Source organism: Lissotriton helveticus, chromosome 2_1 (assembly GCF_964261635.1).
Source record: "Lissotriton helveticus chromosome 2_1, aLisHel1.1, whole genome shotgun sequence".
Lineage (NCBI taxonomy): Eukaryota > Metazoa > Chordata > Amphibia > Caudata > Salamandridae > Lissotriton > Lissotriton helveticus.
Window position 1 is genome coordinate 1110654051 of NC_136059.1, and position 12174 is coordinate 1110666224.

At 46.0% G+C, this 12174-nt stretch overlaps 1 protein-coding gene across 2 annotated transcripts in view; it reads right to left on the reverse strand.

Annotated features, from left to right (window-relative positions):
• The window catches only part of RIC1 (RIC1 partner of RAB6A GEF complex), an 882831-nt gene that overhangs the window by 444402 nt on the left and 426255 nt on the right, over nt 1-12174 (reverse strand). For both annotated transcript variants that reach the window (XM_078675923.1, XM_078675922.1), the window contains exon 4: nt 2027-2134. In XM_078675923.1, coding sequence (XP_078532049.1) covers nt 2027-2134 — 108 coding nt within the window. The remainder of the gene's footprint in view (nt 1-2026; nt 2135-12174) is intronic.

Genomic DNA, 12174 nt, shown 5'->3' on the forward strand with positions numbered 1-12174 from the left:
AGGAGGGGAGGGGACTCTGACACTGCCCTTTCCGCCTCCAGAGACGAGGCTGCGGTGTTCTTAGTCGACTCTCGGTACAATAAACCCTCCGAGAGACGTCGATGGCAGTCGTACTCCCTTCCACTTACCAGGGGCCCGGTGCATTTCCAGTGCATACACTGCAATTTTAGGTACGGCGGCGTGCACAAGATCAGACGATGTGTGGTCTAGTACTGAAGGCGAGACCAGCTAATGCCAGCTTTGCAATACATGTTCGCAAATAATGCGATATTTTTCTCGCGAACTGTCGGGGGGGGGCGATGGAAAGCTGACTTTGGCAACTTGTTTGGCATTTGGCAACTCTGCTTGTGCCCGTCCGAAACTGGTAACCCACACGAACACCAGCAGCGAGTGTGCCCTGCGTTTCTCCTGTAACCTTAGTACACGCCGATCCTGCTCCTCAGTGCCACACTAACAATCGAGCGCCTTCGGGTGACAGTCCAAGAAGCGGCCACAGCTCCTTGAAGCCAGACCGGGACGTGCTATATGGTTCAGGCCGTCGCTTTCCTGTCTTCGAGGGAGGGGCAGCGAGGCAGGGACTGAGGTGCTGGGTATGGGGGTGCAGGGCACCCACTCCGCGTCCCACGTGAAAGTATTTTTCTGACTCAGGTTCCCGTAGGACGTCGAAGTCACGAAAGAGGGTTTCCGAGAGTTAAAAGGCGATGAAAATAGGGATCATTATAATAACACGGTGCTTAAATAGAATCCTCTGGTTTGAGGAATCTACTGCAGATATTTAGACTAGATCAAATCTGTACTGGATGAATTCCGCATTTTTGTAAGTGAGGTCGGTCGAGCGCCACTGGAGTGAGCTGGAGTCATTCACAGCGCTATGAAGCGCGCGACTAAGTGAGCAAGCCCTATAAACAAAATTATTATATAGGCGACACTGGGATGTGTTGCTCATTGTTTCGTTGCATAAGTCTTCCAGCCTCACGACTCTTCGGGAAGATGTGTTCTACAGAACATACATCAACCTTTTTTTAAAATGTAATTCTATGTGAATTACCATTCTCGAGGCGCTGAGGTAAGCCGTTGTCCACTGACTATATATACAAATAATGTGTATATCTATCGGTAAAACCTTTATTAACCTTTACTAACACTTACCCATTTTCACGCTGCTGCAGTGAGGAACTCTACGGGTGGTAAATAAATATTTGCTTTATGGTTTAGTACCGTCTACAGCGTTTCCAGCGGGCGCACTAAGGAATGTTATAAAAATGACCCACAACTATTTTGTATATGCAACTATAAATTCTATATTATAAAAAATATAAGCTCGTGACGAGTGGGATAGAGACATTTGAAGCTGTGAGCGGGGCCCGCGAGTGCAATACATAGCGGGGGGCTCGCTGACTCACCCCACGAGCAACTGCACATGCACTTCCGAGCGGGAGGGGGGGCGGGAAGCGGGAGGGGGGCGGGAATGGACCCGAGCCGAGCTCCAGAAACTAATCGACATGAGACGCGGGAGGTGGGCGGGGGGGGCTCACGGACAGCGGGAGGGGGGAGGGAACGGCAGCACTCACCTCGACTTCCTCCAGCGGCGGTCGGCCGCGTAATGGGAAAAACAAACACATTTTTTTTAAAAACGAAACTCCGCCCACCGCCGCGATGTCGACATCGCAGAGGCGGAGAGGGAAAAAATGTCGGGAACGCCCCCGAATCTGGTCCGGCCTTGACGGACAGATCCGGCTCCCAATGGCTAGCCTCCATTTATGGAGCTAGCCAATGGGAGGAGGGGGCGAGGAGGGGGCGGATACCCGACCCCACAGAGAAACATAAGGATTTTGCTAGCGCATGCGTACTTCGTACGCATTGCCAAGCAAAACCTAAAAATGCACTAAAACTAGTAACTCTGAGTAAAATGACAGACTGATCTATCGCATTTACATAGCACACACTATTCACAAGATCCATAGGAGAGAGTAACAAACATCTTAAATAAAAGAAATATATATCTGCGCACATATATGCATTATACCTTGTGATGGATGCTTGCAAATCCAGTACTTTCTTGGTCTCTAGATTTAATGCAGGAGCACACTGTTCCTCCTTGTAATGAGGGCTCACCTTCACGTGTGGACTTCCCCTGCAAAGAATAAATACACTCAAGTTACACACACACACACAAAATACGGAAAGCTTCACCATGAAGATGCTCACACAGATCCTTAAAAGTTTTTCATATCCATAAAATGAATACCTATATAATTTGTCAACAAAGAGTAAAAAGATCCTTAAAAACGTCCCGTGGTCCTGCCCACACACATCCACCTTACAGTGAAATATTGTATCTCAGAAGCTGAAAAACATGTTTAAAATGGCAGCAGTTTAATTATGAACCTGGTACTGCTTAACAACTTAAAAGAAAAGGGTGCAGTGGCATGGCAACTTCATAAAGGGCAGCAATGAAATTGTGCAGATGCTATTTGCTTTCTACTGTGCAAAGGTGTGTTTTTGACAGCGTTCATAAATCGCCAGAACTGTAAAGAAACTTAGGAACGTGATCCTTCACAGAACAGTGTTTTTAACAGATTTCATAGAGACGGGTTGTAAACTACCATACTCAGAGCTCCATTGGTACTAAATGGACCTTTTCATTATGAATATAGTATGCTGCACCTCAAAAGCAGGAACCTTAGACTGCGGAGATAAGTGCCGGGACAAGGAAGGCATTGGATGGAAGAGGCAGGAGTTCAAAAGTCACTGTAGACGGGTAGGTGGACCAAAGCTTCACAGAGCATTGGATGGACCATCAACCTGGAGCGACAATGCAGACGGAGATTTTAAAAGTAAGCATTGGGAGCTAACTGACAACTCCTGAAAGTAATACACCAACATAGTTTTTAATTGGCTAAAGATGACCTTGTGCAAATTATAGATGTAAGAAATCTGCTGTTCTGTGTGGTCAACCCAGACATTTCGCCATTTGCTGGATCCTCTATTTACCCCTGCTAACCAGTAGTAAAGTTCCTGTGCTCTCCCCCTTTTAACATGATCGATTTGGCATACTCCTAATTGGTATATTTAACTTGCCTAGAAGTCCCTAGTATATGGTACAAAATGTACCCAGAGCCTGGAAGTTAAATGCCACTAATGGACTACAGCACCTATGCTGCATCTACTACAATGGCAATGCAAATATGGCTTCAGGCCTACCATTGTAGCCTGACAGTAGCAGTGTAAAAACTACAATTAAACCATTCTGTCTGCATACACAATAGGCTAGTGTGAAATCCTCCGTGTGAGCGCTGAGGCAGTGTCTTTAAAGTGCAAGTGTGACAGATTACAGCTCTGCCTCTCTCATCTAGTCAGGATGGTCCATCCTGTCAACACCCAGACCCGTTTTTGTATGACTGTCTGGGACAAATACACAAAGGCCAACTACAACTAGTCATGTGACCCAGGAAAACAGGCTGAAGGCACAAAATGGTTAGGACAAGAAAATGCCAACTTCCGAAAAGTTGCATTTTTAGAATTGTTACTTATAATCTGACTTTACCATTAAAGAGGGTTATAAATTCCAATTCCTCAGACACCAAAGATGATATTCCTACCTATACCAAAAGCATGTTATCACTTATTAAATGTAATAAGGGTAAACAAATCAATGTTATCCTATGGGAAAGGTATGCCTTCAATAGTGAAAACAAAAGCTTGAGTTTTTCACTACCAGGACAGATAAAACTTACAAAATACCTGTGCCACTTTTTAAATACACTGCACCCTGCCCAAAAGGTTGTTTAGGTCCTACCCAAGGGTTCACTTATATCGATTAACGAGCATTGGCAAAACCAATAGACCTCACCTATGTGAGAGATATTGGCCTTGGCATGGTGTGTTAGTCATGTTGTATACCACTGTGACTGCTGTTCAGCATGGCTATAAGTTAGTGGCGTGGAGTTGGGTGGATTGCAGTGGGGTAGAGTGGAGTCGGTAGATTGGCAAAGAGTGGAGTTGGGGTAGGGTGTAATAGAATGCAGTGGTGTGCATTAGGGTACATTGGGGTAGAGTAGAGTAGAATGGAGCGGATTGGGGTAGATTAAAGTGGGGTGGATAGGGGTGGGGTAGATTAAAGTGGGGTGGATAGGGATAGGATAGATCAGGGTTGAGTGGAGTGGGGTAAACTGGAGAAGAGTGGGGTGGACTGGGATAGAATGTATTGGGACAGACTGGGGTGGAGTAGATTGGAGACGAGTGGGATAGGCTGGAGTGAGGTAGATTGGGTGGATTATACTAGGGTAGAATGGAATGGAGTGGGGTAGTTTGGAGTGGGGTAGATTGGAGTTGGGTAGATTGGGATGAGGTAGGTTGGAATGGGGTGGATTGGGTTAAGTTATATTGGAGTGGAGTGGGGTATATTTGAGTGGTGTGTGGTAGAATTGAGTGAAGTGGGTATATTGGGTAGAGTGGGAAGGAGTGTGGTAAACGGGAGTAGCGCGGAGTAGATTGAGTGGAGTAGATTGGGAGGAGTGGAGTAGATTGGGTGGAATGGAGTGGGTAGACTGGATGGGGCAGATTGGTGTAGAGTGGAGTTGGATACGTTGGGTTGGAGTGGAGCGGAGTCAGATTGAGTGGGGAAGAGTGTAGTGGGGTAGAGTGGGTGGATTAGAAAACTCTAGATTGGAATGGAGTGGGTGGATTGAAGAGGGATGATTGGAGTCGGGTAGTTCAGAATGGGGTAGACTGTAGTGGGGTAAATTGGAGAGGCGTAGATTGGAGCAGAGTAAGTGTGGGGAGAAGTAGATTGAATCATAGTGGAGTGGCTTAGGGTAGACTGGAGTGGAGTTGGGTAGATTAGAGTAGGGTAGATTTTTAGTGGGACGGGTTATGTTGGGGCAGGTATATTGGGGTGGAGTGGGGTAGAGTAGGATAGATTGGGTGATATGGAGTGGAGCAGATTGGAGTAGAGAAGAGTTAGATTGGAGTGGAGTGTGGAGTGGAGTAAACTGGAATGGAGAAGGGTAACTTGGATTGGGGTACATTGGAGTAGAGTGAGAGGGTTGGATTGGGGTAAATTGCAGTGGTGTGGACTGAGGTAGACTGGAGAAAAGTGGAGTAGATTTGAGTTGGGTCTGGTAGAGTAGGGAGCGGTGGGGTAGATTGAAGTGGGGGGTTAATTGGGTTAGATTGAGTGGATTTGGGGATGTTGAAGTGCAGGTGATTGGAGTAGAGTAGATTGAAGAGGGATAATTTAAGTGGGTAGTTCAGAGTGGAACAGACTGGGGTGGGGTAGATTGCGGTGGGGTGGAGTGGGGTAGAATGGAGTGGAGTAGATGGGGTAAATTGGAGTAGGATATATTGGGATGGGGTGGGGTAGACTGCAGTGAGGTGGACTGGGGTGGAGTAGGTTACATTTGAGTGAGGTAAATTTGAGGAATGTGGTAGAGTGGGGTGGATTGCAGTGGAGTGGGGCAGATTGGTTAGGTTGGAGTGGGGCAGACTGTATTAGATTGGGGTGTAGGAGATTGTGGTATATTGGAATGGGGTAGATTTTGGTGGAGTGGGGTAGATTGGGGTGCAGTGGTGTAGATTGGGGTGGAGTGAGGCAAATTAAAGTGGAGAGGTGTTGGATAGAGCACAGTGGAGTGGGGTAAATTGGAATGGAGTGAGATAAATTGTACTGGGATAGATTGGAGTGGAGTAGATTGGAGTGAGGTAGATTGGAATGGATTCGGGTAAAGTGGGTTGGATTGAAGTATGCTTGAGTGGGTTGGACTGAGGTACACTTGAGTGGGGTGGATTGAAGTATGCTTGAGTGGAGTGGATTGGGTAGAGTGGAACAGGGTAGATTGGAGTGTAGCGGGATAGATTGGAGTGGAGTCAAGATTGCAGTGAAATGAGGTTGTGGAAGAGTGACGTGGAGTAGATTAGGGTGGAGTGGAGTGAGGGTAGATTGGGTGGATTAGAGAAAAGTAGATTGGAATGGAGTGGGGTAGATTGAAGGGGGATCATTGGTTTGGGGTAGATTGTGGTGGAGTGGGGTGTACTGGAGTGGAGTGGGGTACATTAGAGTGGAGAGGAGTTGGACAGATTTCAGTGGAGTTTGGAGTGGAGTCGGGTAAATCAGACTGGGGTAGAGTACAGTGGGGCAGATTTGAATGCAGTCGGTAGATTGGAGTGGAGTCGGATAGACTGGAGTGAAGTCGGGCAGAATGGAGTGGGGTGGAGTCGGTGGAGTGGGTTGGATTGGGGTACACTGGAGTGGGGTGGATTGTAGTAGATTGTAGTGGGGTGGATTGGGGTAGATTGTAGTGGGGTGTATTGGAATAGTGGAGGGGAGTAGACTGGAGTAGAGTGGGTTAGATTTGAGTGGAGTGCGTCAGATTAGGTTGAAGTGAGGTAGGTTAGGTGGATTAGAGTAGGGTAAATTAGAATGGAGGGGGCAGATTAGGTTGATTAGAGTGTCGTAAATTGGAATGGAGTGGGTAGCCTGAAGAGGGATGATTGAAGTGAGGCAGATTGGAGTGGCGTGGGGTGGAGTGGGATGGATTGCAGAGGGTTCGAGTGTGGTGGGGTATATTTGGGTGGAGTGGGGTGGGTAAATCGGAGTGGCATGGCGAGATTTGAGGAGTTGTGGTGAATTGGACTGTGCTAGATTGAAGTGGAGTAGAATGGAGAGGAGTATAGTGGAGTGGGGCAAAGTGGATTGAAGTTGGGTAGAATGGAGTGGATTGGGTTGTGGTAGAATGGAAAGGGTTGGATTGGGATACAATGGAGTGGAGTGGATTGGGGTAGATTGGAGTGGGATGGACTGGAGTGGAGTGAATTGGAGTATGGTAGATTGGAGAGGAGTGGGTAACACTGGGTAAATTGGAGACGAGTGGAGTTGATTTGAGTAGAGTGCCGTAGAATGGAGTGGGCTTGAATGCGGTGGGGTGGAGTGGGGTAGATTGGAGTGGGGTGAGGTTGATTGGGTTAGACTGAGTGGAGTGGGGTTGACTGAAGTAGAGTGGGGTAGACTGGGTAAGATTGGAGTGGGGCAGATTGCAGTGGAGTGGGGGTAGACTGTAGTGGAGTGGGGTAGATTTAATCGTACTGGACGGGATTGGAGTACGTTGGAGTGGAGCGGAGTGGAGTAGATTGAGTGGGGTAGAGTGGAGTCTATTGGGGTGGGGTGCAGAAGAGAAGAGTGGACTGGGAGAGATTGGAGCACAGTGGGGTAGATTTGAGTGGAGTGTGGTTGACTGGAGTGGAGTAGACTTGAATAGGGTTGATTGGGTTACAGTGAGTAGAGTGGGGTAGATTGGACAGGAGTGAAGTGGAGTGCGGTAGATTGGAGTGGATAGATTGAGGAAGAGTGGAGTGGGGAAGAGTGGAGTGGGTTAGATTGAAGTGAGGTAGACTGAAGTGAGGTGGGGTAAATCGGAGTGGGGTAGATTGGGTGGAGTGGGGTAGATAGGGTGGAGTGGGTTAGATTTTAGCAGAGTGGGGTAAATTGTGGGCACTCTGGAATGGGGTGGGGTAGATTGGAGTGGGCTAAGTGGTGTGGAGGGGCGTAGAGGGGAGTGGCGTGTTGTGTGGTGGAGTGTCATGGCGTGTTGTGTCGTAGAGTGAGTGGCGTACATTGTAGTGGCATGGAATCGAGTGTTGTGTAATTGAGTGTCTTAGAGTGGAGGGGCACAGAGTGGAGGGGAATACCGTGGAGTGGCATGTCAAAGTGGAGTGTCATGTCGTAGAATGGAGTGGTGTGGCATAAAGTGGACGGGCGTAGAGTGGCCATGGTGTGGTAATGCTCTGCCAATACAGACAACACACTTTCAATGGAAATGGCAATTACATTTGAACCAAAATACTGTTTTACTGCACATAAACGATAATGTGTGCAAATGTCATGTTAAGAATTGGCGTATTTTGATCCTATGCAAATATGCGTTTCCACCACATTGCAGAATTACAAAAAAAACGTGCTTGATTTGTACTCATTTTGATATATTTGTTGTAGTCTTTTCATAGTTATAAAGGTGATCTGTGGTATAAGCTTTTGCCGTAAACAAGATTAAAGTGGTACAAAAGGGGGTGGTGATGGACGGAGCATCTGAACCAATCAAACACTCACACACAGTCAACAGATCTGGGTTTAATCCATCACCGTTCTTTAGCCCACTCTGCCACCCCAGTTCAGACATGATTAGACACTATAAGAGATGGTAGGTGTGAGTGAATCCTTAGTGGAAAGGGTCTCAGAATTTAAGATAAAGGCAGGTAGCCCCATCAACAAGGAGTTTATTTTAAACCCTGTAACTGCCCACCCAGGTCCTGTTGTCCACCCTAAACTGCCTAAAGTTCTATCAGCAACCTCCAGTCCAAAGTTCACCACAACCATTCCAGTGTTATCTACAGATCTACCGAAGAAGTACCACACAGCGTTATTGGAACCAGAGGCCTTATCAGTGAATGTGGTTAAGGAAGGTACTTCAGCTAACCTTAGCAAACTGAACTAATTTAAGGTTCTATCATGGAATGTGTCAGGTCCTAAAAGCACACTAGACTGCCCTGACTGGGTGGGGAGGTGGGGGGCAGGGGGTTGGGGGGGCTACCTGTGACATTTGTATGTTTTAAGAATCTTGGGCAACTGAGGTACTAAGACGTTTGGGATGTGCTACATTTTATATACCTGCTTTATCTAGGGGACGGGGTAGACCCTCAGGAGGGCTTTGTACGTGGGTTGGGTGTCATCTAGGTTGTGCGACACACCAGTGGTGCACTGTGCCCTAGACATATTCAGGCACATGCATCAAAGTAAAACCAGTCGCAAACGGGCAGATTCTCAGAATCTGCCCCTTTTTCGACCAGTATTTTTGCATCATCCCAAATGCAAAAATCCTAATTTAAGGAATCTCTAAATTGCGATTCTTTAAATTGCGATTGCATTTAAGGAATCCCAAATTGAGATTCCTTAAATGCATTGCATGAAAGTCAAAAAAATAGCGATTTCGCTAATAGGAGTAGCAAATTACCATGAAGTTGAACTTCATGGTAATTTGCAAAAACTTTGAAAAATGCACTTTTGTTTATTTTCTAAAGTTTCATGTTGGACACACACGCCCTTAGGGCATGTGTGTGTGCAACATATGTGCACAGGTCAATATCAGGGATGCAACAGGGTGTCATTTTGACACCCTTGTACCCTTCAAATTGCATAAGCAATTTGCGAGTACCTACTGGTACTCGCAAATTTCTAATGCAATCTCCAATTCATTCCTATGGGCCTGGAGGCCCATAGGAATGAATGGTACAGCATTCCTTAATTGTGACTAGCAATTTGCGAGTAGCAATTATGGAATGTGTAGGAATCGCTATTTTTATAGCGATTGCTACATGCATAGGCTTTTGCGATTCCTAAAGAGCAATTTGTAAGAAATCGCTATTCGTTCTATTGATGCATGTGGCACATTGTGCCTTCCTTAAACTGACCTTCACCCCAGAGTTTAAAAAAAGCCTTAATCAACATCTACTCGAGGCCGGTGAGTACTGGCCAAGAATCTCCGACCCTAGACCAACTCGACGGTCTGTTAGCAGGTCTTTCGAACAACGCTTTAGTAGTGCTGGGGGGTGACCTTAACTGCCAATTCGAACGCATGAAAGATCTAATTGGTACACCTGCTACAAAAGAAGACGAGCTGTGGGCTATTCCTGAGACCAATAGATCTCCGATCAGGGCTTGGACACCTTTGGCTCTGCAAATAAAAGCACTTACACTAATGCATTCCCTGCGAGCCTGCAATGGTCGTTTCAGCTCGGATTCCCCCGAGAGTTATATCTATAAGAGTTGGCCACTCCTCCATCTTGGATTATATCCCAGCAGAATCAAGGATGTGGGCCAGGTTAAGGATTTCACTGTCAGGCCTCGCCGTGTTAGTGACCATGACGCTCCAACACTTGAACTCACTTTGCCAATGATTGGGGATCAACCAGCAGACGTACCCGCTATTGATCACAGTCTGACACTTACATATGATAGGCAGAAAGTCAGGTGGGCATGGTTAGAAAAATCGCCCCAAAAAATGGCCCTCCTATTTGAAGCCATTACAGCCAATCTTGAGGCCATGTTAGAGCTTGTAAAGTCAAGAGGTATCGCCGCATCCCATGCAGAGGTTGCAAAGATCAATGAGTCCACCACCTCAAAGTTGGAGGAGGTATTTTGGACAGTGTGTGCAAGGGGTCGTGGGATGAAGCCGAAGCAGCCCTGTAAGGACCTGGGCTAACCCAGGTCGGTCTGGGAGCTCAACCTAAGTCCTATAAAGGTTTCAAAATAGCCACCACTACGGAGGTAAGCGTCGGTTAAGTGTTCTCCGTTCTGCGGAGTAATTAGGAAACGGGTGAAACAAGGGTTCGTTCCTGACACATTATTATTTTAACTTTATAGTTTCTGGCTGTCCAGGTCTTGAAAAATCGCCGCACATAGGAAGACACTACCAGTCTCGGATACGTGCGTCTTTGGTAAGAGGGGTGTCTCTTGTTTACTTATTGCGCACGAGCAGTGTTTTGTTTCTCACAGTGACTCTTGCCTCTCATAGTGACTCCTGACGAACAAATATTACTATTATTTCTAGAACCTGATGATTCTATGAGTCCTTGAGATAACTAATCATACACCAACAGCGTATGCGAGTTGGGTAAGTCTAATTATCCTATACAGCTGAGCACGCGTGCCACTTTAATGAGAGGTAGCGTTTGTGGTTTTTAGTTGGTTTGGGAGACCGACATTTATACTTCAGATAGAGGCGTTAATCACTTAAGCCTGGTGAAGGTTGCACAATTTCACGTGGTTAAGCGAATACATTAGTGGCAGATGGCTTTTTACATCACCTTGGAATCTAGTGGAAATTAATTAAGCATTGTTTGTCATACATACCGTTTATGTTGTTACTTATACCCCCGTTATGATTATCATTTACACAGTGCCTGAAAATAGGATTGAAGTGTTTTGAAACTGAACAATTATCGAATGTCAAGGACCAGTACTTAATGAAAATCACCATCCCCTGAAGAAGGGTCCACAAGGGACCCGAAATGCATTGGGACATGTTTTGTATATGTATAACTTTTACATGAGATTTTTGTGAAAACTGCAATGATTGATACATGTGAGAGACAACAATGTATTGAGTAAATTTTGATTTCATATGCATTATTTTTCGTCAAATGTTAACAACCCCAGCTGATTGTATCAGTAAAAACAAGTATTACCCATCAGGTATGCATTATTGTTGACTTTGTGTTTAAATTGGGACAAGTTACGGTAAAACTAGTATCACTATTTTGAAACCTTTATAGGACTTAGGTTGAGCTCCCAGACCGACCTGGGTTAGCCCAGGTCCTTACAGGGCTGTTATACTCGTTATTGTGGGCACAATTCGCAACTCTCGTTTACGTTGGGAATAAGATAGGTTTAATTTAAAAAGGTGTGCAGGCTAGTCACTTACATAGCAGATGAAGCCGAAGCAGACATGGTTCAATCGTAGTTGTCGGGTGGTAAAAAAGGCATTGGTAGAGGCTATAAAGTCCAAGTGTAATATTACAGTGAAGTCAGCAAATAAAACCACCATTGCATTTGCAAAAACGGCATGGGAAATGGATCAATGGGATAGTCTGAAACTGGTCCTGGAGGCTAAAGACATTAAATAATTCCGGAGCATTATATCCACAGGCAGCAATCAAGGAAAGGTGGCTTTTGAGCCAAATATAGCAGCCAACTGTTGGAAAGAGCATTTTTGGCTCTTTATGCCTCATATGCTGTTGAGGGCAGTAGCCTTCCCCCAGCTATTCTGACATACCCGACGTCTGAAATAGCTATTCCCGAGATCACCTTGGCAGAAGTCACAAAAGCCCTAAGCAGAATAGTTCCTGGGAAAGCTGCAGGCTTGGACAAGATACCAGGGGATCTTTCGGGCTGAACCCAAGATCAGGGGCCCTTATTTATGGGTGGTCTATAACGCCATCTTACAGGGAATGGCCCTCCCTGCAACCTGGCCAGGTGCTGAGATCCTCCTGGTATACAAAAAGGGATCACCTCTTTTAACAACAAACTATAGACCAACCAGTTTGATCGATGTCTCACAAAAAGTATTTACCAGGATCTTATTAGACTGCCTGCAATCCTTGCTGGAGGAACACAAGATCATA